Raw genomic sequence first — 24,372 nt, 5'->3', positions numbered from 1 at the left:
CTTAAGGAAATGGTCTTCACACACATATCCTGATGTTGTTTATGTACAGCCTCAGTGTTTGGACTTTTAGACTAGAATATTATTCTTTGTATATTTTATAGATGTTTTTAAGCATGTTATACATTTAAGAGAGTGTTGAAGTGTTTGCTTGTTTTTGTATGTACATGTGTACAATTGGACAAATCCTCTGGGAAATACATGACAGATACTCCAATCATTTCCAGATGTGTTTCCTGTACTAACCACAGGGGGCCAGCATGATCACTCTGTCCCTGCTGATGGATGAAAATCAGAGCTGATCTGACCTCGGTTTCAGACTGCACCGGCCCACTCACACTCTTCAGTGGGAGGGGAATCAGACCTGACTGTAATTTAACAACAACAACAACAACAAATCCAAAGGTGTTACCAAATATAATAATTTTATTAAAAGTTTAAATGTAAGAAAATGTACATCGGAAACTGCTTTCCTGCTGAAAAGCTTACCAACCACATTTGAGAGTATCCCAACTGTGTGAGTGCTGCGCTTCACGTGCGCCTCACTACGCTTGTTATGAAGCCGCAGGTCTGACATTGAATAGCTATCAGCTGACAATTAAACAGCAGCAGGTTGGGAGGATGCTGGGCCTAACCTTAATTTAGCCTGCTCAGTCTTCTCAGTGTTCAAAGAGGCATTTTGGTAACACTTCAGTTTGAAGTCAGCTACTGCAAGCCAAGTGAAATAAGTGTTGGTGAGTCTGTATTGGCCACAGTGCTGTTGATAGATGGGATTTTTGTTTATTGCGGCCCTGAGCCTCTGATTCTGGTTAGCTTAGTTGTGTTGAGGAGCACAACAGAGCAGAGTAGTGCAGCCTACTTAAAAAAAAAAAAATACAAAAAGAAAAAGATCACGCCTGAAGATGGTGAAAGGTGGGTTTGGCTGTCTATACCACTATACAGTAGTTTTAACAAAGCAAAGCCACGCCCCCTGACACTCCTCCCCACCTTTTTCTGCCACTTTGATTGATTTTCAAACATGTGTAGGTCACTGAAGCAGCCTGGTTTGCAGTGTTGAGTCACTAGCTGTTTTCACATACTCATTCCTGCTCATTTTTTTAAAAAAAAGGAAATTTCAGGCAAGTGGCCCCCCTGAAATCTTCCTGATCTGGCTGTTGATACATGTCTCTCACAGCGGGACACTATCAGTGTGGGATGGGAGGGAGGGGGGGGTCTCAGGAGGAAGACTTGACGTAAAAAAAAAAAACGATGCATTCTCCTTGAAAGTCCTTCATTTTTTTCATTTTCGTTTTTTTTTTTGTAAATGTAGTATAGTTGGGAGAGTGGTTGACCTACCTGAGCCTGTGTCAGCCAGGTAGAGGTCTCTTGCGTACAGGACAGAGTCCAACATGGACTCAAACAGTAAGAAGTAGCCCTGCAGAGAGAAGAGAGGAACACACACATTATCAACCCCCCCTGTGTCTTCTGGAGAAAGTTCACGGTGGATAAGGACAAAAGCAGCGTCTCCTGGTTTCCTGACAGTTCAAGGCAGGTAATAAAGGCGTGTAAGGAGAGGAGCGCAGAACCGTAGGAAATTTCAATTATCTTTTAATTTAACATCACAACCGTGGAAATCTGAATTAAGCATGACTGTGAATCTAGAGAAAGTGCCCACGTGGTCCGCCTCTCAGCATCCAAAGGTTTGACCCTGGGATAACCTCGTGTTCTGCTCCAGTAGACGGCACATTAACCGTGGTATTATTCCATTAATGCTGAAATTGAGTTTTGTCCACATCGTGTTGGCTTCGTCCTGAGTGGCAGATACTGCTGACAAATGGCTTTTTCTACCTCCTACCCCTCCAACCGGCAGAACGACCAATCAGATAAGCCTGAGTTGCAGCACTGGCCTCTTCCATATGGCGTTTCAGCACACAACATTTGGGCTGTTCCAAACATATGGGAGGGCTTATCTCCATCTGGGACATGGAGGCGGAGCTAAATCTGTACCTGAAGGTTTTACTGTAAGTGATGAACCATCAGAAATATGACACAACACTGACAGGGTCCACATCACAAACCACTATCAGGGCTTTCAGATTTGTGTTTCAGGGACCGAAGGAGATGATCAAAAGCACAACCCCTTTATCAAATAACACAGAAATAACACAGAGTATTTCATCTAAGAGTTAATCCAGTTATAGTTTGTCTTCTAACTTTACACGATTATTGAATGAACAGGTTTGGTCAAACATTTGGTGATCACCCTTCATTCGTTTATATACTGTATGTGGTTGCTTGTTCACAACCTGACTAATCCTCTAACTGCAACTTAGCAGCTGTGGGGCGGCTGTGGCTCAGTTGGTAGAGTCGGTCATCTCTCAACCGGAGGGTCGGGGGTTCGATCCCCAGCTCCCGCAGCAACATGCAAGATGTGTCCTTGGGCAAGACACTTAACCCTGAATCGCTCCCACTGCTTCGTCTGCGGCGTACGAGTATAAATGGGGTTAGTTTTTTTCTGATGGTAACTTTCCATAGCAGCCTCTGCCATCAGTGTGTGAATGTGCAGGTGTGACCTGCGGTGTTAAAGTGTTTTGAGTAGTCAGAAGACTAGAGAAGCGATTTACAAGCTCAAGTCCAAATCACAGCATCTTATTCGATCAATGCATTGTGACAGTTTTAAAAAGGAAAGAAAAAACATATATAAACTAATTGGAAGAAAAATTAAAAATACATTCATAGTGAAAAACTTGGAACTTTTTGTCAATAGACATGACTACAGGAAGGACCCGAGTCATAAAAGTGGAACAAAAAAAATAAAGACTTTTCCTTTTTTCCTAAATTTTGACAGAGAAGCAATTGAAGACATTTAATGAGAGAGGGAGAAAATAAGTCCATAAAGTGCTCTCTGTTATGTTTTAGAGTCCAATATATCGTCTCTCGCTTTAGTGCAGAGAAAGAAGGACAAGGAGAGGTGAGGGCCAGGGGAGAAGATAAAAGACTGAATGAAAGGACGAGTGTATGATGAAGAGAAAGTGTAGAGGGGGAGGAGAGGAGGAGTGATATAGACAGAATGCAGTGGCCGGCGGAATAGTAATGCACCGAGATAAGCGCCTTATTATTCAAATAAAGACAACCTTTGAGGGGGAGGGAGCAGAGACGAGCAGGCGGGAGACAAACAGGAGAAGCAGCCCTGATTTATAACTCTAACTCCAAAATCCTCACCATCTTTGTCATGGGCCTGAGCTGATAGTGATGACAGCGATGGAGCTGATATAACCGACTCATCCTCTACGGGAAACATTCTATCTATTTTTGGGACCGGTCTCGAACCAAAACCAAAAGTCAGGCCCGCGGATCGCCTGGTGCTGACTGCTGGGGTCCAGCTGATGTCCTTACCGGTTATAGCAGGTCGTTTTAAAAAAAAAAAAAACAACCCTCACACAGAGGCCTTGTAATTTAGATCCCAATTTCACGGGACACTGCTCCACTTGAAGGAAAGAGGATGTGAGAGAGGGAGAGATGCCTGCAAGCGGAGTCACACCTTACTTTTATCATCAGCAATGCTCCAGGATTATTGCCGCCCCCCCCCACTGATGCCTCTCATGTTCTCACAGCTGCATGTACAACAGCCCTCTAATTTATACATCATCTGCAATGTTAATTACCAAACAGGAAACATCCAACGCTACATGAAAAATCTAACAATAGCAATAACTGTGTCACTCCTGAACTGCATGAGGACATCTCGTGCTGTTAGTCATCTCAGAGAGAGTTCAATCCAAACTGGATGATACAGCAGTCTGGGTCTGTGACTAGGGCTGGAAATCTTTGAGGTGTCTCACGATTGGATTTCGATTCTTGGGGTCACGCTTCGATTCAAAACGATTCTGGATCCATGGATTCAAAGTCTATTTATGAATTAGTACATACTTCAGGATCTACTCTGGTGGAATTTCTTGCTGCTCTATTTTGGCATTCTACTGAGTTAAAGAGCTAGCCTTAGCACTTAGCAGCGACTGACTGATTAGCCCCCCCAACAAAAACAAACAAACAAGAAAAAGCAATTTTTGGAAGTTATGAATCGATTTTAAGTCTTAGAAGAGAAGAATCTTGTTTTTTACATGAACCGATATTGTTCCCCACCTCTATCAGTGACAGTGCTCAGGTGTTGAGGATCAGGAAATAGACAGCTGGATGTCAGTGTGAGGTTTCAGTCACGTCTGCTTTGGGGCATAGAAAAGATCATGTTGCAAAGTTAGACTGTTAACTATAATGATTCATCCTTGAGGCCAGTCACTGTTCATATTTTTATTTTGAGAATACAAAGTTCAAATGTAGTATCAAGCGTCTCAGGAAAGACATTTTAATGTTAACTTTAAATCTTATTCCATCACTTTAAATTATTAACCATTATATATACCGCTCGTCCCGTTCAGGGTCACGGTGGGCTGATCTCCGCTGCCATTGGGCGAGAGGCGGGGTACAACCTGGACTGTTTGCCTGACAATCACAGGGCTGACATATGGACACAGACAACCAGCCACACTCACATTCACACCTACGGGCAAATTTAGAGTCACCAGTTAACCTAAGGAGCATGTCTTTGGACTGTGGGAGGAAGCCGGAGCACCCAGAGAGAACCAACACATGCACAGGGAGAACATGCAAACTCCACACAGAGAATCCAACAGGGATCGAACCAGGAACCTTCTCGCTGGCAACAGCGGTAACCACTGCACACCAATGTGCGCAGCCCCTACATGGATCCACATTGATTAAAAATTAAAAGGGGAAAACTACACCAAGACAAAAAACAGACAACAGCTGCCTGATTTTCTCTTTCAAGTGCCTTCAATTTGTCTTCATAAAACTGAATCAAAGTAAAAACAAGATTCTCTAAGCCATTTATCTGTCTTTTGTCTCGGTGACAAAAACTGGGCTGAGGTTGTGTTGGTGTGAGGAAACAGCTGAGTTTACTGTCAGGCAGCCAGGCTGGTGCAGGAGATGCACTGCAGTATAGGCGCTGTGCATTTCCATAAAAGAGACTAATGAAATCCTAATGAGAATGGGATGGAGCAGCTTATACACATTAACAAAATTAGCATATAAAACACATTGCCCTGAGTGGGTTCACACACACACACACACACACACACACACACACACACACACACACACACACATACATACTTTTGCACTGATACAGCAAATACACTTTAACAACTGTATTACTTCTGTCAAGGATTTTTAGCTTTTTCTAGAAGTTGACACAAACGCTGTTAAGATGGTGTATTCCTCATTAAACCTACAGAGATGTTGAACAACTCTAGAAATCTGTCTTTAGTTTCTGGAAGCTGAGTGGGAGAGAAAAAAGGATTTTCTGTGTTACAATTTACAGATTTTCATGTGAAACAACCCCCGGGAGACTTGGCGTCCGTCAGAAATAGGCACCACGAGGCGTTTTGGTACAAAATCTGCATCAGCAGTTTACACTCTCCTCCGCCCTCCAGTGCCTCCTCTCTCTTTCTGCATTCTACATACGTCTTCCTCAATTACTGCAGATCATCATCACCTCCGGTCCCAGGAGGGGCCGAGGCAAAATAAAGGGGAAGACGGTGTGTGTGTGTGTGTGTGTGTGTGCTTGAACGTGTGTCTCTCTCAATGTGTGTGTGTGTAGCAGTACTTCCACGCTTCACTGAATACTCAAGGCAGCAGCACCTTTACATCAACAAGCCTCCTCTATGAACAGATAAAATAAATTAGCATAAATATATCATGCACATTCATGTAATGGATTTTTGGTGTGTTGACGCTCCATGAGTGTTTATTGTGTATGTTCCAGTATCAGCCCTATTTACATTTACAGGCATGCAAATAAGAAGATGTAGTGTAAGATAGTGTAACAGCAGCGTAATTTGCAGTACAGCTACAAGGTTATTAGAAGCACGAGACGCTCTTTGGAAATCAATGATGAGAACATCTTGTTTTTTTAGAAGACGTTACCACATTTCTACAGTATCATATTTAATGAAGTATGCAAATGATTTTAGGGCATAAAAGGAATGTGGGATGATATCACATAGTTTAAGATTCAGCGTGTTTTAGAGATTATATATCAATTTTGTCTATATTGGTTAGACAAAATTGCAGTGACTCACAGATATATCAGAACTAGGGATGGAACGATTCACACAGCCCACGATACGATTCATGATACGATTCTCACAAGATTTATTTTACTAAATGAGACTGAAGACAAACTATGAGTGAAAAAGACTCCTTTAGGGGCTGTAAACCTGCTTGTCAGTGTGATTTGGCCTTCTAATGTTTCTTTTCTCTCTACAAGGGGAGGTGATTGGAGCGTCTCATTGTGGTGTGGATTAAATGCTGCATCATGTTGGTTGTGCTCTTTGTGTAGTTCTCTGTCTTCTTGTAATATTTGCTCACAGTTTTTGTCTCGTCTGTTATCTTCCCACCTCTTTCATTTTCTGTCTTGGGGAAGACAAACTGCTTCCACGCCTCCGATTTAAAAGACGGCGGTGCGTCCTCAATTTCTAAATCTTGCTCTACAGCTGCTGACGCTCACCATATTATTGCGATTTTTTTTCAGAGTACCGATGTGAATCTTGACATCTTTGAATCGATTTATCACAATTTTACGATTCATCTTTACATCCCTAATCAGTACTGGCATGTATAAAGACTTTTTTTTTTTTTTTTACAAAAACAAGCAGGAAATAAATGTTTTGGATTATTGAGAAATTGCAACATCATTTTCAGACAGCAGCCTTCTGAAAATCTTCCAACAGTCAAGTCATGCAAACTGGAAACAAGATCTACATAGAAAAGGTTCCAGCTGAAAATGTTATGACATATTAGTTATATGGATTTTTTTTTTCCAGGCTGAATGCGAAAACATCTTAAGCATGTCATTTGCCCAAATTTGAAAAAATTAAATGAACAGATAACAGAGCAATAGCTGTAAGATAGCTCCAAACCTCGTCACCAACAGACTGCTTTCTTCCCAATAGTAACTAAGCTCAGCTGTCATCGCGTCTTTGTACATTCATATTGATTCCATGATGTTGTAATATTGCTGTCCCAGTCCATGAATGCACATTGCATTTCCGCGTCCTAGAAATGCATCTAATCACATTCAGTCAATACCACAGACATTACATGCAATATTGTGACCCTTGAAGAGAAAAAATCTCCTCTGTGTGATCTTGTGCACTCCAAAAGTCAACGACCCAATGAGAGCACATCTGAGTTCAGTTATGGATGGTTCAAGCCAAGGTGCCCAGTAAAAACTATTGGAAAAAAAAAAATCAATGAGCACAACATAATCAAATGTGATGATATCTGATAGAGATGTGATTAATTCCTGAAACTTGAACTTACTGTTTGAATTTAGGTTAAGGCAAAATCTTTATTTTCTTTGGCTCCTCCAAGCTGGAGGATAAACATAAAAGAGCGTTTGCCTTTGAGTGTCTTTGAAATATAAAAACTTAGAGCTGCTCATTCACACATAACCTATAAAAATCCTGCTGTACTTGTCTTTGTCGGGGTACTTGTCCAACCATTCAAAGGCTGTTATTAAATGTATCATTCAGAGAGAACAAGGAGGCCATTTTTCTCCACAAAAAAAAAGCATTTGAGCAATGCAGGGTTATGGGTTTGAGTTTATGAGGATGTCTGTTTGAGGGATACATCCAGCCGTCAGGTTCTTGTTCTGCATGTAACATTTATTCAACTCAGTGAACAGTGTCCCTATTTCTACAGATGTTTGCACAGATGAAAGAAATGCAGCACTGGCTTTTAGATACATTCAATATATGGTAGTGTATTGAATTGCTTTATGAGTCTTTATATACTACATTGAATGGCTGCCTATATGGACATATGTCTGTGCTTCAGTAAAGACGAGGAGGAAGAAAATGGGCTCGCGTGTTGGTGAAGTTGTTGAAATAGAAAACAGACGAGTATTTCTGGATTGTAATGACTCATTTGATTATTTGAGCTGTGATATGGACGAAATACTTCACTCTCAGGCCAAGAGGAAACATGTTCTGATGCTTAAAGGAATAAAATCTGGATGTTAATAAGTTTAAGGACGTCTGCATCTTTAAAAACATAAGAAACTATACATACGGTATCCTAAAAAGCAAATCATTAAATACTGAAAATGTTGGGCAAACTCTGAAATGTTTTCATTATCAGACATGAGAGAAACTTTCGTCATTGTGCGTAGGGCTGGGAAATTAATCGAAACCGACATCCAGAACCTCTAACCGACATACTCTTGCCCTGTCGATTATTTTCAGAGTCATGTGACGACATGTCAAATCCGCGACACTGACACAATGTCCGTCGTTTGGACACATTTTGTCTTTAGGGAAGACGACACCGAACAAAAAGAAGTCAAATGTAAACACAGTAGAAAATAAATAACTTGCATTTCTTGCAAACGGTTTTTCTGCAGTTTTAGAGAAGTTCATTTCTACTTTAAAACTATAATGTGTTGTTTTCATTTCAAGCGATGCTTTGATTTCAATAAGATATATTCAATAAATAACCACAAAATAGTAAATCAGATATGACCTCTTTCATTAGGAAAAATATCCCAGCTTTAATAGTTGAGCATATTTACATTAGAGACCATGTCAGTGAACTATGACGGCAAAAAACAAGAACAAAATAATCGTTCATAAATCGCAATAGAGGTAAAATTATGAACTTGTCATGATATTGATTTGAGGTCTTATCGCCCAGCCCTTACTGTGGGAGTCTTACACCAAAAGAAGTCATGAAACAAACGGTGCATCTCTAATTGAAATGTATAAGTTTTGTCAAATCCATTTAAATTGCCTATATTTGTATGAATCTACAATTCTATTGGAAGGTATTGTTAAATCCCTCATAACCAGCATCACATTGATTTACTTCCTCATTTACTGAACTGTGTCGGGATATTTCATCATTTTTTGTGAAAGTCTATCAGAATTGAAAATGTTTGAGGATAATAAATATCAACTGACCTGAATGAAACCACATAAAGTAGGTCAAATATCGCCTTTTGGAATAATTCCAAGATGCTTTTTGTTTCACTGTTTGTGGCTGAAAACTACTTCCTGAAGGTCTTTTGGAAGTAAGAAGAGCCAATAAATCCTCATTAGAGCATGGACACACCTGTGGCTCTGGCACTGTGTGTGTGTGTGTGTGTGTGTGTGTTTATGTGAGGACACAAGCATCTATTTGTGTGTGTGTTTGTTTTTGTGTGTGAGTGACAGTCAGTCAGGCTGAAGGACAGGATGACTGATGACTCGCACACTCCTTTTGGGCAGTTGAGTCTCCGAGCACTGATAATGAGGCTAAAGAGGAAGAGCTGCCATTAATCGACTTAACACACCCCCACCCCCACCCCCACCCCACACAATGATACAGGACTTTGTGTGAGCCAGTGGTTCTTGTTTCGTAGTCAAACTATGTTCTTCTCAAGGTATATCAGGGACACAGGTGCAAAAAAAGAAACTCTTTGATGCCTACTGAACTTTCTCTGTTGCTGGCGACCCATTGGACAATCCAGGAGTGTTTCTCCAAGGTTAGTCACCACGTACTTGAATAAGCTCATATTTCAGGGACACCAGCCTTTTGCCTCTGAACACAAACTATTAACAAAACACATGTTTGAAACAAGACCAGCATCTGCAATAAATGCCTACAGATGTTTTCAACTGTGAGTCAAATTCAGTGTTTTCTGTTTTTCTCAGTTGGAGTTTGATTGATCCTCAACAGCTAAGATCATGGATTGTGAGGGCAACTTCACACAAAGACCAAATACATCTGACAAGATGCAGGATAGGTTTTTGTTTTGTCTATACTTCTATAGATTACACAAAAAGCAGCAATGGGAAGGAGTTTCTATGGCGACTACCGAGGCACAACAAAGTGGTAGAACAAAGGAGAAATGAAGTTCTGGTTTACACTCTGTTTACACACATAGGCATGAAATACACTAATGCATTTATGGAGAGATGTCAGAGTGCGGCTGCTACACACTGCTACACAGGGAGCGGGCAAGAGCTATTGGGGGTTTCAGTGCCTTGCACAAGGGCACCCCGGCAGTACTTGGGAAGTGGCCTGGCAACTCACTAGCTACCAGACCAACTTCACTATTTTGGTCTGCACCTGGACTTTATCCGGCGACCCTCCAACCCAAGTCCTTACCAAGGGGTCCAGGACTTTATCAGATAAGTATAGCATGTTTCCCCAGACACTTGATGATATTGACACAAGATCAAGTAAACAAATGTAGGAGTTTGTTACTACAAGCTGAACTTTCAGCGTAGGCCCCTCGTCCACCTGGCGCTCTTTATCCGGGCAGAAAAGCGCTGGCTGTGCGCTCAGGAGTTCTCGCATGAAGCTTTTGTGTGCTGAATTTAAAAGCGCTGCACATCTGTCCTGTCTCTATGACAACAGTCTGTTGACAACGGTTACTGTGTGACCGATACAGCTCTGTTTATGCAAGTTTATTATTTTAGATTGTTTATTGCCCGATCAGACACGGAGCAAAGACGATGTGGGAAAAGAGTGCCGGTTACTTAAACAGAGCCTTTCTGAAAAGTTGAAAAAGATTTTCAACTCGAAGCGGCCGGAGTAACCGCACAAAAAAGGCGGAGCGCCTAGAAAAAGGCTCTGCGCTTTTAGTCCGGGCTACCGCCTGCTGCTGCAAACGCTCTCTACTCATTTAAAACAACTGAAAAAGATGGTGAAGCAAAGAAAAAAAACAAAAGGTGGTCACAGGGCCATACTCTGGACACAGACCAGTTTAAACAACATTTATATCTCTTTGATAGCATAAAACTGTTTGTATTGAACAGAGTCTAGGACGAGTCTTCCCTTAATGCATACTCTAATATTATGTGACAAAAGTTTGTGAAAGCATTTCTCCTCTGTCCATCAACTCTCATGTCCATATTTGTATGTCTGTGCCATTAAGCACCATGCAGCTAGAAGGCCCATCCCTTGTGATGGATCTCAGAGTGACAATCTTTATTTAGCCTCTGGGAAACTGAGCTCTCCTCCACCCCGTCAGCCCCCCCAGCCCCTTATCTGCTCTGTTTGTTTTTCCGTGTGCTGAGAGAGAGAACCGATCAATGTAGTGAGTTATGAAATGACAGTGGTGCTGCTGAAGGCAGTCTCTCAAACTCTGCCACAACAGACAGACTCTCATTTGCCCCCTTCTACCTCCTCCTCCTCCTCCACCACCACCACCACCACCACCACTGATACACCACATGATCCATCACTCATCTCTGTCTATTAGCCCTGTAACCACTGTCTGTCCGACCAGCCCAACGACTCTGACAGCAGGACTTCACTGATACAATCCTTTGTTTCTCTTCCATTACAGCCTTGATTGACAGGTCGGTCACTTGTTACTTTAGGATAAAACTTACAAAGTTATCTCTATGAAGCACCGACTGGTGGATTCATTGATAATTTAAGTAACACTCCTGCTCTTTAATCATCATTTCTGCAATCAGTTGTTTATGACATCACTGATTTTGGTGCTAACATGCAATTACATGCTGGTGGTCAATCAAACACCACCAGTAAGACGGTGAGTAATATAGTAGTCAGAACTTTTCTACACGTACTCTTTGTAGAGCATAATGTTATTCATTTCTTATAGTGCTTTCACACTTGCAAAAAACTCCTGAAAAACTCCTGAAGTTTTCAGGGTGAGCTGTATGTGTGAACACAAACAGCTGAATTTTTCACTCTGACTTTATCTGGAGTTTCTCCTGCCAGCCCTGTGGTATTTTTGCTGCATTACATTGTCTGTTCTTCTCCCCTCTTTTGTTGATTATATGATTCTGTCAAACTACACGTAGCATCGAAATAAATGCAGATATTCTCTCTACTGCGTCGTATAGCGGACTCTGTTGCATCATCCGCCACTTCCATGTCATTCTTTTTCTGTCATGATTTGTCTCAGGATGCTGGCCTGCTATCCCACAGGGATGGTCCCCCTCTGTTAGGTGCATGTGTGAACAACCAAATCAGGAGGATTTCAGAGGCAGGCCTCCAGAAATTCTCTAGAATTTTTTTACGAGTGCATATGTGAAAACTGCCAATGTCTGGATTTCATGCCAGCAGCTCAATAACAATTGGATGGTTATTTTGTGAAAAAAGTTCTTGCATGTCATATGATTTACTTTTATATTTGAAGCATTTTCATGAATGGTTTGATGGGCAGAATGATTGAATGTTAAAATAATTGGAGGGGAACATATATTTTCTCAATGAGCACCCAAAATAAGAGTTTCATTTTCGATAACACATGCGGTCGGATTATGAATCTCTTTAAAGGAAAGCTAGACACCAAAAAAGTATTCAAACTTGTATCCTTCCATGTAAATCTTCTTTCTAAACTTACAGTATTTATTTTTACATTTTCATAAAAAAATCTAAGATGGTTTTCTTTTCTCTCTTAAAAACTGAATGATTCATTAAGACATGAAAGGTCAAACTTTTTCACTTAAAACCGGGGGGGGGGGGGGGGGGGGGGGTCAAGACATCTGAGGGGAGAAATAAAAGTAAAATATTACACGCTACAGTGAAGACTTTCCAGAATGTCTCTCAGATAAGAGGATACTACCTGGCTGTAAGACGAAGCCATTAAAGTTTAATACAGTCTACAGTCATTTACACTGGGCAGGAAGTCTCCTCCTCTGACAACTGTCATTTCTCCATTTTATTCGGGCAGTTTGGAGGGAAGATTTGGAGGTCCTGGCCACTGTGAGAAATGTCTGCCATTGCTGCCGTGATGAGAAGTGACTGGAGAGTTCTTAGATTTATTAGCGCTCTGTGAGCTGGTGTCATCAGAGATTACGCCCCCTATCCTTCACCGTTCCACCGACACGTCAACCATCGAATTTCAATTTCCCTTGCCGAGAGGATGGGAAGGCTCTGGCTGGCGACCCCTGCTCGTGACCCTGGGGTTTGACGATGGATGGGGGAGGTGGAGGGGGGACAGATACGGGATGCTCATGAATTAGGGATGACTTCAGCGGTGCGTTCAACTTTGGCCGTCCTGCCTGTATCGCCACAGAGAATCTCCCTGATAAATGGGCATCAAGGCGAAGGAAGACTGCTCTTCCTGGTTAGATATTCAGAGAAACTCATGGTCGAGTTCAGCCCTGTTTAAGCCATGTTTAAAACATGCACCTTGGATTCAGCACGCTCATTGGCTGGTTTAGGACCAATCTAAGTTTACACCGGGCTTTTACATTTAAGGTCTATTCATGTGTAAGCGTTTCAGGAGTTCTACATTTGGTTTGAAGATACGACTCACATGTTAAGACATATTGGCCCCAAGTAAAAGGAGTGAATATATATTCTGAAAACAAGAAGTTTGGTTAAATGGTTCAAATATCCCTCTGATGGCAAAGAAAGACGAAATACAATCAATCTGTTATATTGATGCTTGGTCGGGGCTCAATCAATGAACTGGTACTCTTTAAAGGGAGTCAAACTCAGTGCAGTGCTATCCTGTTATAGTTTTTTTTGGTTTGCTTTTGTATGTATTGGATGTAAAGTGTAATAAATGCTTTTTGGTAAGAGCTCTAATAAACACTGGTGAGGCTGTTGTTACATTAAAAGAGATCAATTATGCTGATCCATATTTAATACATACTGCTACAATGTTGGATGTCTATACTAAACCTCTGTAAAGTTTTTTTTTTAAACACAAGACACACAGTTGTTGGTGTAATCTCAGGACGTGGTTTTCCTGCTTCTCTGAACGAGATGTTACAAGAACTTTGCGAGACTTGACCAGAACGTCAGGAACCTGATGTCATTTCTGGCCGACGTATTAGAGCAAAGCATGGAGTGAAGTTGTAGGACACGCCCACCGGGAAGCTCACTCACATTTCCCTACGACTGCAAACAGAGCTCGCTTATCAGAGGAAAATGGAAACGTAGGGATGCAGGTCTGAGAGAGACAGCAGCTGAAATTAACCGTTTGAGGCAGAGGCTGAAATGAAGGATTTTACTGACGCCAGTATCAGATCAATAAGGACGCTTTTGAGCTACATATCTCGACCTTCCGGTTGAGAGACAACCGAATCTTTGATTTCACGTAGAGCACAACAGAACATTTTGGTGGACGTTGCAACATGCTGAGCAAACTTTTGAGATGGAGCAGAACTTTTTCTTTCACTACTCCTTCATTCCAACAATCAAATCACTCCAGTATGTAAACATGTACTCACCATCCATTCTGAGATGATTATGTCCACCTTCTCCACAGGGAGGTTGATGTCTTCTATCCGGCCTTTTATCAGGGTGATCTTATCCTCCAGTTTGTTGGATCTGTTGGCAACATGCAAGAGTCAGAGGACTTATAAACACAGCTCATGTCCATTTTTTTCTCACCTATAGATCCAGCAGACGAGTGGTTTAAGAGTTGGCTTTGTGGTTTTGCAATAGTGTGCAGTCACTGTCCACAAAGGGGGATTACTACAAAGTGCAAACCCTAACCTTTTCATGGAAGTCTGTCATATTTATAAGATGATGAATCGATTTGTTTTGCAGCAGAACAACTTCTTCACACAACATTTGACTGTTATCAACTTTACGGTTAATGTAGCGACTTCGTCTGCAATATTTGCAGACTATGACATACAACAGAAAGAGAGCAATATGATGAACGCTGATATTGCTTTGAAATCTTTATTCAGGTCCCCTGCTGATGTAAGTCTTTCAGGAAATGCATATTGTTTAGCTACTAAATGCTCTGTCTGCTGATTTTTATGCTTGGCACAGAGCATACTACTAAGATTCTGAAAAACTAAGTCATCTAAAAACTGCTGAATTCTGCAGGTAGAAATTAGGTGGACGAAAACTGTGATAGTCAGGGGTCTGGGGACAGAGTCCCTAGAGGTGGGACTCTGCACCAATGAAGTCTGATAACCACTCCAGGGGGCACCCAATTATCCTGAACTATGATTGGCTATCCTCCAGTCAGAGCACGGACCTTTTGTGAACGGACTGTCGGCTGATGTCTAAGAAGTGTTTTATAGATGTTCCCGCAATTTACTGTAGAAAATGTTCTGCGTCATAATTGTATTGTAGATTTCTCATTCTGCAAATCAACAAATTATTTATTTAAACAAAAAAACCTGCAGGATACTGTATTGCACGTGGATCAGGACAGCCCCTGGCCAAAGTGTGGCACTAAGAGGACATTTTTGACAGGACAGGTCTAAGATGAATCAGCATATTTACAGGAGGGACAAAAAAAAATAAAAAAAGAGTGCTTTTTAGCACAGTGGGTGTGTCACAGTGAACAGGAGCGGGAGGGGCAAAGCGAGCGGAGTGTGCACTTGTCTCTCCAAAAATTTATAAATTAATAAATATGGGCCGATTGACCGTTAATATGCCTGGTTGTGATGACTAGGTATAACTCATGTGGGAAATGCTGGATGGTCGTTACCTTTGTAATATTTATTATATATAGTAAGTTATTGCAGAAAGCAGCTTGATGTTTTGAGGCCCCCACACACGATGAGGCCCCCCTGTGTGTTCTGCATGTAGGAAGAGGCAGGCATACACTTGATTGTAGTTGACACAAGCAGCCACCAATTTACTACAGTTTCCCCATTTTAGTCCTTTTCTTTTTTTGGGACCAAAGTCAGAGAAGTTTGGAAAATAGTGAGAGCTAACCTGATCAGTAAAGCTGCAGGGTGTAAAATAAAAATGCTCCAAAAAGTTGAGGGGGAGCTGCAGGGCTTAACAAGACCTTGCAGGTTCATCACTAGAGAGTCTGAAATTGGGACGATGTGGGCATGTTGACATCGCTGACAATGCTCTGAAGTCACTGAAGCTAGAGTTACAAGTCAAGAACATCAGTCACATTATTACGGACAACCTTTAAGAAATGGTTTTCGAGGTATACTGATTTTGAGATCTGTGAAACATTCTATTTCCAAACATTTTTCGTCAACTTTTCCAATCCGTCATGATATGTAGGTATGAACCAGGTTCTTGTCCATGTACAGTATATTTCCGGTCGTTTCTGCAACGTGTACGGCCTGTGAAAGTGGGTAGACTGTAGCTGTGGGCCTGCAGAGGTGTCAGGCTCAGGTAAGGACTGTAAGATCAGTGCTGCTGTTTAAATGATCCCTCCTTTCAGACCGGCCAGTCCGGGTATCAATCTCTGTGAATATTCCATTATCATGACAGCTAATGTTACCGAGGACAGAACAATTACTCACAGCAGCCCAGAGTGCATTTCAGTGGCAGCGATCCTTATCTTGAACTGTCTCTCCCCTCTCTGCTGCTGTGCTGCCGCTGCTATCACCTCCTCCCAGAATCCAACACCTACCCCCCGCCCCCCACACAAAACCCCCCTTACGCCCCGCTCATCCACCTCCCCCACCTTTCACAAGAGGGAAACACTGTAATCTCATTATTGGGGTAATTTAGAGGACAATGTCAGGACTCTAGGGAGAGAGAGTCAGTATATGTGTGCCTTTGTAGGCGTGTGAGTGCTTATGTGTGTGTGTGTGTGTGCATGTGTGAGGGCTGGGGGGGGGGGGGGTGGAGAGAGAGGTTGCTCATTCACGTCACCAAAACCAGTATTTTTAGATAATTGTTGTCTTTAAAATGAATTGGAAATTGTTTTTATCCTCGTTTTCAGGGAAGTGTTTCCCCTACCATCATATTACCCCCCCCCCCCTTGAAGATCAAGTAAAAAAAAAAAATCCTTCAAGTGTTTGTGTCGTCGTGTCGTCGTGTCGGTGTCCCGCCCCCCCCATCAGTTCATCATCATGAAAATCATTAAGGGTGTAGGTGTTCGTAAAACAGCTGGGTCTTTTTATGAAAACTGCAAAGGGACCCTGCCGATCAAATGGAGTTTGTTAGTTCGTTCCACCACCAGGGGGCGACAGAGGAGAAGAGTCTAGTTAGACACTTAAGACCCGTGTCCACCTAGCGTTTTTTCTTGGCTGAAAAGCGCTGTGGGCTCAGGAGTGTTTGCATGAAGCAACGGCCTCTCTATGACCGACACTGCTCTGTTACTTTAGAGCGCTGGTGACGTCAACAGCGGCTTCCTGAAGAGTTGAAGGATTTTCAACATGAACGCTCGGAGGGGCCGCTGAAAAGACGCTGGGCGTTGCGGTTTCTCTCCAAGCGGCCGCTTTCTGCTGTAAACGCTCTCTCCTCGTTGGAAACAACTAGGTGGACACTAGGTGGACACGGGGGCCTCAGGGTCTTGTTGTGTAATCTGTCACTCTTTCAAACTTTCACATTTTACTCATCTTTGTCAAATTATCTTTTCCTTTCATCGCTTTGTTGTCACAGTCCAAAGCGTTCTATTGGACAATCCATCAATTCCAGCCATTTAAAAAAAAGAAAAAAGAAAAAAGAAAGCTATTTGGACATCATCCATTAAGGAAGTGACTGTGAAGGAAAGAAGTCTCATCCAGCTTTTCATTTAAACTTCGGCGACGGTGAGGAAACAGGAGATGGATGCTGCTGCTTAACCAACAGGAGCCAATTTAATTACAATCCTGATATTAACATCACGAGGAAGTGATGGACGCACAAAGGCCAGCAGCAGAGCGGCATGCACACACACTGAGGAATAAGAGCCGTCGACTCACAACCAAAGCAAACGATTGATTCAAAGCGACCCAGGAGCTTAGTTTGAGTGTGTATAACAGTGTAGGATCAGGAGTGGGGGTGTTATATATCTTTCTGTAGCTGAATCTTCTGGTGAACCTGCCATGCAGCTTGCATGCCAACGCTCCCCGACAGCGAGTCAGTGGGCTGTAAAATTAAACGTCCTTTTCCTTCAGCAAACCCTGATGTTTTGCTTATACGACACTATCTTACATAACCGTAATAATGGCAGTCATTATGGCCCCTAACTCAAAAATGCATTTCAGAGGCGGGGGTGTGATGGAGGAAGTGGTCACAGGTAGACGAAGGGGACAGTGGAAGCTCTGGTGGAGGTAAATGACTGCACTGTGGAGAAACAGCTTCTCCAGAACTGGAAACACAGTAACTGAAATTGGACAGAGGAGTTTATTAAAAATACCAACGGGGGGTCATCTACATGTTTGAGAATGAGTGTGTGTGTGTGTGTGTGTGTGTGTGTGTGTGTGTGTGTGTCACTTTGTGACTTCAGGCCTCGGACTGAAGCTAGCGCAGCGGAGAAGAGGCGAGGGGTGAATGATTCAGACTGCAGGAGTAAATTATGTGCGTTATGGCCACAGCGCTGACAGCAGCTCTATTGAAGTCAACCAGCTGCAACAAATAAAAAGGTTGCTAGAGGTCACACAGACCTCTAGTCCCAGAATCCTCTGCTGCGCAATAAGTGAAGACGGCCCGTGTTCTCTTTCTACTGTTGAAACTAGGGATGTGAATCTTTCAAGATCTCACGATTTGATTCAAAATCGATGTTTTTATTGAAACTGATTCATGATTTATTTCAGGATTTACTACACTCTGCTGTGAACCATGAAACTACCAATTATCTGACATTTAAAATCACAATAAAATGTGTTCAAGATATTAAAGATTTAACATTTTTATCAGCTGGTTGCAATACTGCAAATACACAGAGGAAAACCTAAAACAAAGATTACATTGATTTATGCTTAACTTGCTTTATTTTTGAAACAATGACATGATCATAAATCTAAAGCCTTTAATAGATGATGCTGTTGTAGATCAACAGATCTGTGAAATGAAACAGACGGTGGATCCTGCTTTTTTACGTCGTGTGTGTGTCTGCTGTTGTTGGCTGTTAGTTATTTCTCTTATTTCCACTCCAGGCGATGGTGTAAGATGTGAGCTTGGGCATTTAAATTGTTCTCAAAGTACTTTGATTTTCATTTTGCAGAACTTTTATAGTGATATGTTTGGCTTCCTCTTAGAATCTAAAGTGCACCCTGAAGACGGGACAAGGTGAATGTCTTAATGGTACAAAATATAGCAGTATGTTACTATGTGGGACGCAGCCATCCATTATCAACACTGAGAGCTGGCTGGTGTTAGCAGCTGAACTGTCGAAACAGGACCGACACACCACATGCTGCATCACAGCACCAAGGAAGCTACTGAGGGTGCACAGAAGAGAATGTCACTAGTGGGTTTGACGTGCTCAAACTACCTGCTGGTGAACATTTTTAAAGGAAAGTATGTTTTCGATGCTTGGATGAATTGAACAGTTCAGAATTATAGAAATGAAAAATTGCAATTCTGACGTGAAAATTAATTTTTTCCCACACTCCTACTGGAAACCTCTATGACTTGCAAGTGAGCTCAACTTACCGGACTATGTCCATGGCCTGATAGATGATTTCTGATTGGTCCACTGCTATGACCTTCTTGGCCCCAGATTTGGCGGCAAACATGGACAATATGCACGTTCCACAGCCAACGTCGAGCACCACCTGAAGGAGAGGTGGAGGACGGGGGGGCGGTGAGACAAAGGGTTATTAATCCAGGACTCACAAATACAAACAGCTCAGGATATGAATGTACAATTTCAATATTTTAAGAAAACTGCCACAGGGAAAAAAAATATTCTCAGCCCACATAGCTCTCAGTTATACAATTCATTTCTAATAAAGTTTAGATTTAATCTTGTAGTGGCTCTTCCATAGTTTGGCAGTTTTAATGCTTTAAAGAGGAGCCACATACATTACACTGTTAAAGCTTTATTCATCTCAATGCATGACTTTTCAGAGACAGACTTTCTTTGGATGCAGCATTTGTCATATCGACTTTTTTCTTGGGTTTGCTTTCTTTAAAAAATCCATGTTTCAGGATCTAGAATCAGTGGGTGAAGAGCAGTTCAATGACATGTTACCTTGCCGTATAAAATACTACAAGAAGGAAAAAGTATGGGGACAAAAAAACAAGCAATAACTTTCATGAAGCCTTGAGTACTGGATGGAAATTACTTTGAAGGATGGTCCAATCTTCAACTTGCCAGAGACCTCCAGCTGCTTCTTTATCAAATACAATCTCGTGGGTTAAGCCATTCAAATTGATGTTTTTGTCACGCTGGGCTTCCCCAAGTCCTCATCATCTTCACTTATTTAAGTGCTTCCGAATCCTCGGGACACTCAAGAAACTTTTCCACTCAGGCTTTTGTTGCTGTCGACTGAGTTTTTAATCACCTCTATTTCAGGTTCCCATAGGTTGCAGTTAATTTGTTCATCTTCGCCCCCCGACTGGTGTTAAATGACCGTGGCACAGCTGCAATGACTATACGCCCCAGCTATATGTAACACTGTTTATGTGCCTCTCTATTTAAGGCCACTTTAACGTCTTTGTTAGTATCCCGCTGCCTTTATGGGTTCACAGAGGGTCGCCCAACATGCTGCTGACTCAGCTCCGTGCTCCCATCTCAATCTCTTTCGGCTGCCCTACCGTCTTACTGAAACAAGAATATCCGCTTTGTTCTCTGTCTGACGCTCCCTGTAGAAGGTGACACTTCCCCTCTCTGCTGAATGTTTCGCCCTGACAGGGATAATGTACGTTCCCATCAACACAGCCTGCCACCCTCCTCTGCAGCCTCATCCCACCACTAACCAGCAGCCGCCCATATAATGGATGGTCATGATCCAGGCCGCTGCTTCCTGCAACTAAAGGCAATGGAAAGGAAATGGGTGGGGGTGAGTTGGAAGGGTTTTTGGGGAGATGGGGTGGAGGTGGAGGAGGGGGGGGGTTGTTATGGGTTCGGTTGGTGGATTGCATGTGTCTCTTATCAGCACCCAGCAGTCGACATTCGAGGTGCTAATAAAGTCGCGCTGTGTTTTAAATCACACGCCATCGCCTTATTAATGCGTTTCCTGCAAAATGCAACACGCCTAGTTTCTCTTAATGGACTCGGTTCTCCTGCACATGCTGCATGCACACACACGTCCATGCACATGTTTGCATTCAGTCAACTGGCTCACCTTGTCTTTGAACACTTCAGGGTTGCGGTACATGAAGTCGCGGTAGCTCTCTGTGCGCACTTTGTCCTGCAGAGAGAACAAACAAACATAAACAACTCAAATATTGATTTGGCAAAAGAGAAAATAATGAAACATGAGGAAGTGTATGAAGAGTATTTCAATGTGCTGCAAGGTGTCTTTGTGTTTACGACCTTATGTAGGACATCAGTGTCCCACAAGTTCTATGACTGTGTGTATTTGGACACAACTGCTGATACGTGACTTTGAAGTTCACACTTATAATCGCCCCTCTTGGGGAAAAATAAAACCCTTAAAGCGAGGCATATGAGGTTTTCATTCAAAAACAGCAGATCAAGAAACACAGCGTAGGGAACAATGTGTGTTGTAAATTAATGTAAAGAGGTGCCCCGATGTTTTTTATCCCAGAAGAGGTCAAGTCAGGATTCACTAATGAACCTGCCAATCAATTCCACCCTCATCCCCTCCTTTCTGTAGAGAAAGCTACAGAGTCTGTTACAATGACAGTAACATGAACAGTTGTAAGATGTAAGATGTAGTGAAGTTGAGGACTTTCAATACTTGATTTGAACTGAACCTAGACCTCCTGAATGATATTTACACAAAAGAAGCTTTTTAATAAATCTTTAGTGATGTGAACACAAAGACCGCAGAGACTCGTTGATAGTCGAATACATTCACACACCTACCTACAACACTCAAACAAGCTCTGATATTTGAATATACTTAACACAAGGTGTAGTGACTATCCAATAGGGCTGGGAATCTTTGGGTTTCTTATGATAAAGAGCTGGCTTTAGCACTTAGCAGGGAGTGACCGATTAGCCCAAAAAAAAATATATATATTTTTGGAAGTTATGAATCGATTTAAAATCTCAGAAGATAAGAGTCTCGATTTTTACATAAAGCTATTTTTCCCCCCACCTTTACTATCCAATGTCCACATTTCTAAATCATATTTTTAGTCAGCTGCATAGGTGTAAGAGCTCAAGTAAACTTGCTTTTGAACCATGCGTATGCGTAGACAACCGGCTGCGTCGTGAACGTAAATGTATCTCCTACCTGAAGGCAGAAGCTCAAATTCACCAAACAGAGGATGTGGAGGACACTGTAAGATGTCTCGGGCCTTAGCTGCAGCTCACTACTGAGGCAACTAGTGCTTCCTGGCAAAGAAAATATCTGATACTAAAAGTATTGACGTGACAAAAAAGGAAGAGGGTTTTTTTTTTTTCAGACTAATGCTACAAGTCAAAAGTGTTTTAAATTTAAAAAGGAGTGATATACACCCGACTGCAGAACTCAGGAACCATACACCACACATACTGTACTCTCTCTCTCTCTCTCACACACACACACACACACACATACACATACACACACAAACAAACACACATAAACACAGTGCATCATACATCTGACCTGTATAAAACTTGACTACTTTCTACTGCAAAGCCCCTCGCACGTGCTCTCCGCCCCTCCAGAGACTCTGATGGAGTTTACAGCTTGACGCACACACATGACGCAAAACTTAACAGTGCCAACCTCCAATCAGGACGGCCGACAGAAATATATCTAAGCACTGCGGAAAGTAGAACAGGAAGGGAGGAGACAAAGCGGACCCCCCCCCCCCCCCCCTCCACCATCTCACACACACTCACACACACACACACGCACACACACACGCACACACACACACACGCACCAACCTCTTTGGGCTTGCTGACACTTTGAGGTTTCAGAGCTTGAGGAGTGTAAAAATTAATTTCCACGTTTCGAGCACGCTGCTGTCTCACATGAGGGCTCAGCGCTTTATTGCTGATTTGACACTTTAGAGAAAATGTCTTGTCGTCGGATCAGTGTGTGTATAAAGACAATCATTTTCATGTACGTGCTACAGCGAAATCCTTCAGCCAAGACTTGCGCTGATGAACTGGTTTTTGCTCTGCTGTGACACCTAGACCCCGCGGGAATGACTCATGAGACTTTGATGAGACCTGCATGTCGTGTGTGTGCGCGTGTGTGCGTTTGCACATCTCAGACCTTCAGCATCTCCTCGTGGATGCTGTGATGCCCGTAGGAGCTGAAGTAGGCCTCGTCTTCGTCCTCTCGGAGCTCGGCCACGGTGCCCAGGTTGCCGGATTTGCCCGTCCCTGCGTTCAGCACCAAACCCTGAGCCAGCAGCCTGAGAGAACATCGAAGAGATCTGTTTTAAACTTCTAATATTAGAACACGGGACAAAAGCAGCAACCAGAAAACACAAAAGCACACACAACCTTCATGCAGGACAAAGCAGTAAATGGAGTAGATGGGAGGCATTTATCTTTCTAACACTCTTCCAACAACCCCCCCATCCCAACCCCCCCCAACCTCACTCTTTCTGTAATTTTCCTTTATTGCCCCCCCCCCCCTTCCTTCCACCCCTCCTCACTTTAACCTCCATGCTGCAGTGGAATTTTCCCTTCCCTCTTTTATCTTTCCCCTTCCTCCGAACTTCTTCCACAAGGTACTCTAGTAGTTGATGTTTCTGCAAAACCGTGTTCACTGTGTCCCCCTGCTGGCTGCAGGAGGACAGTGCAGGACTAAACTCACACTTCAAGCTCTCATGAACAGATGAACAAAAAAAGATTGATCTAAGAAAGGGAAGATAGAAATGAACAGCACTACCTTGGTATTAAAAGAAAAACATGAAAGATGTGACTGACTTGAGTTTGTGAAGGTCATCCATGGCTCGGGCCAGCGCCTCCTCCGAGCGACGAGCTCTCTCCTCAGCGGCCTGTGCCCTCTGCAGCGCTGCATTATGGGACTCTCCCCCAGAAGACGGGCACGTAGACAGGACTGACCCCCCAACACTACAGAGCTCCTCAGGGTCTGCCAGAAACACAGAAAAGGGGATTATAATCTAAAATGTAAAACATGTATAAACTGAACATATATAAAAAAAAACGTTATTGTCAAAGATTTAAAATACAACACAATCATTCACATTTTGTGTCTTCTGTCACTTACCTTCAGGTTACTTTTTTTTATTCCAAGATATAAATGATGTCACAGTAATAAAAAAAAGTGCAGTGCTTTCAAATGGACACATCGGAGAAGACGCAAATAGACGGATTTCTCCTGCCAGGTCAATGCTGCAAAATATCAGGCTGGGTGCTGAATTACGTCTGTCACTCTTAGAGTTCTTTGGGTTTAACTTGGGCTTTTTTGCATCTACATGTAAAACTAAATCCTGCTGAAAACTAAATTGCATTTAAATATAGTGGGAAATAAAAAATCCTAAAGACCGTTTTATAAATAGCTAAATCTGGAAGAGAGAAACGGCAACACAAGAAAAAAAGATGCCTGTATTTTATGTATGACACAATAATTAAATAAAAAACTTAAAACAACA

General features: G+C 42.4%; 1 protein-coding gene across 1 annotated transcript in view; it reads right to left on the bottom strand.

Annotated features, from left to right (window-relative positions):
- Positions 1-24,372, bottom strand: part of prmt3 (protein arginine methyltransferase 3) — a 57,767-nt gene that overhangs the window by 30,190 nt on the left and 3,205 nt on the right. The window contains exons 6-11 of the mRNA XM_061060758.1: positions 23,684-23,849; positions 23,022-23,163; positions 20,964-21,029; positions 19,327-19,448; positions 14,259-14,358; positions 1,333-1,411 (exon numbers count right to left, since the gene is read on the bottom strand). Of these exons, the coding sequence (XP_060916741.1) occupies positions 1,333-1,411; positions 14,259-14,358; positions 19,327-19,448; positions 20,964-21,029; positions 23,022-23,163; positions 23,684-23,849 (675 nt within the window). The remainder of the gene's footprint in view (positions 1-1,332; positions 1,412-14,258; positions 14,359-19,326; positions 19,449-20,963; positions 21,030-23,021; positions 23,164-23,683; positions 23,850-24,372) is intronic.

Source organism: Labrus mixtus, chromosome 1 (assembly GCF_963584025.1).
Source record: "Labrus mixtus chromosome 1, fLabMix1.1, whole genome shotgun sequence".
In the NCBI taxonomy this organism is placed as follows: Eukaryota; Metazoa; Chordata; class Actinopteri; order Labriformes; family Labridae; genus Labrus; species Labrus mixtus.
The sequence above is the reverse complement of the archived record's forward strand: the minus strand, read 5'-3'. Positions and strand labels throughout refer to the sequence as shown.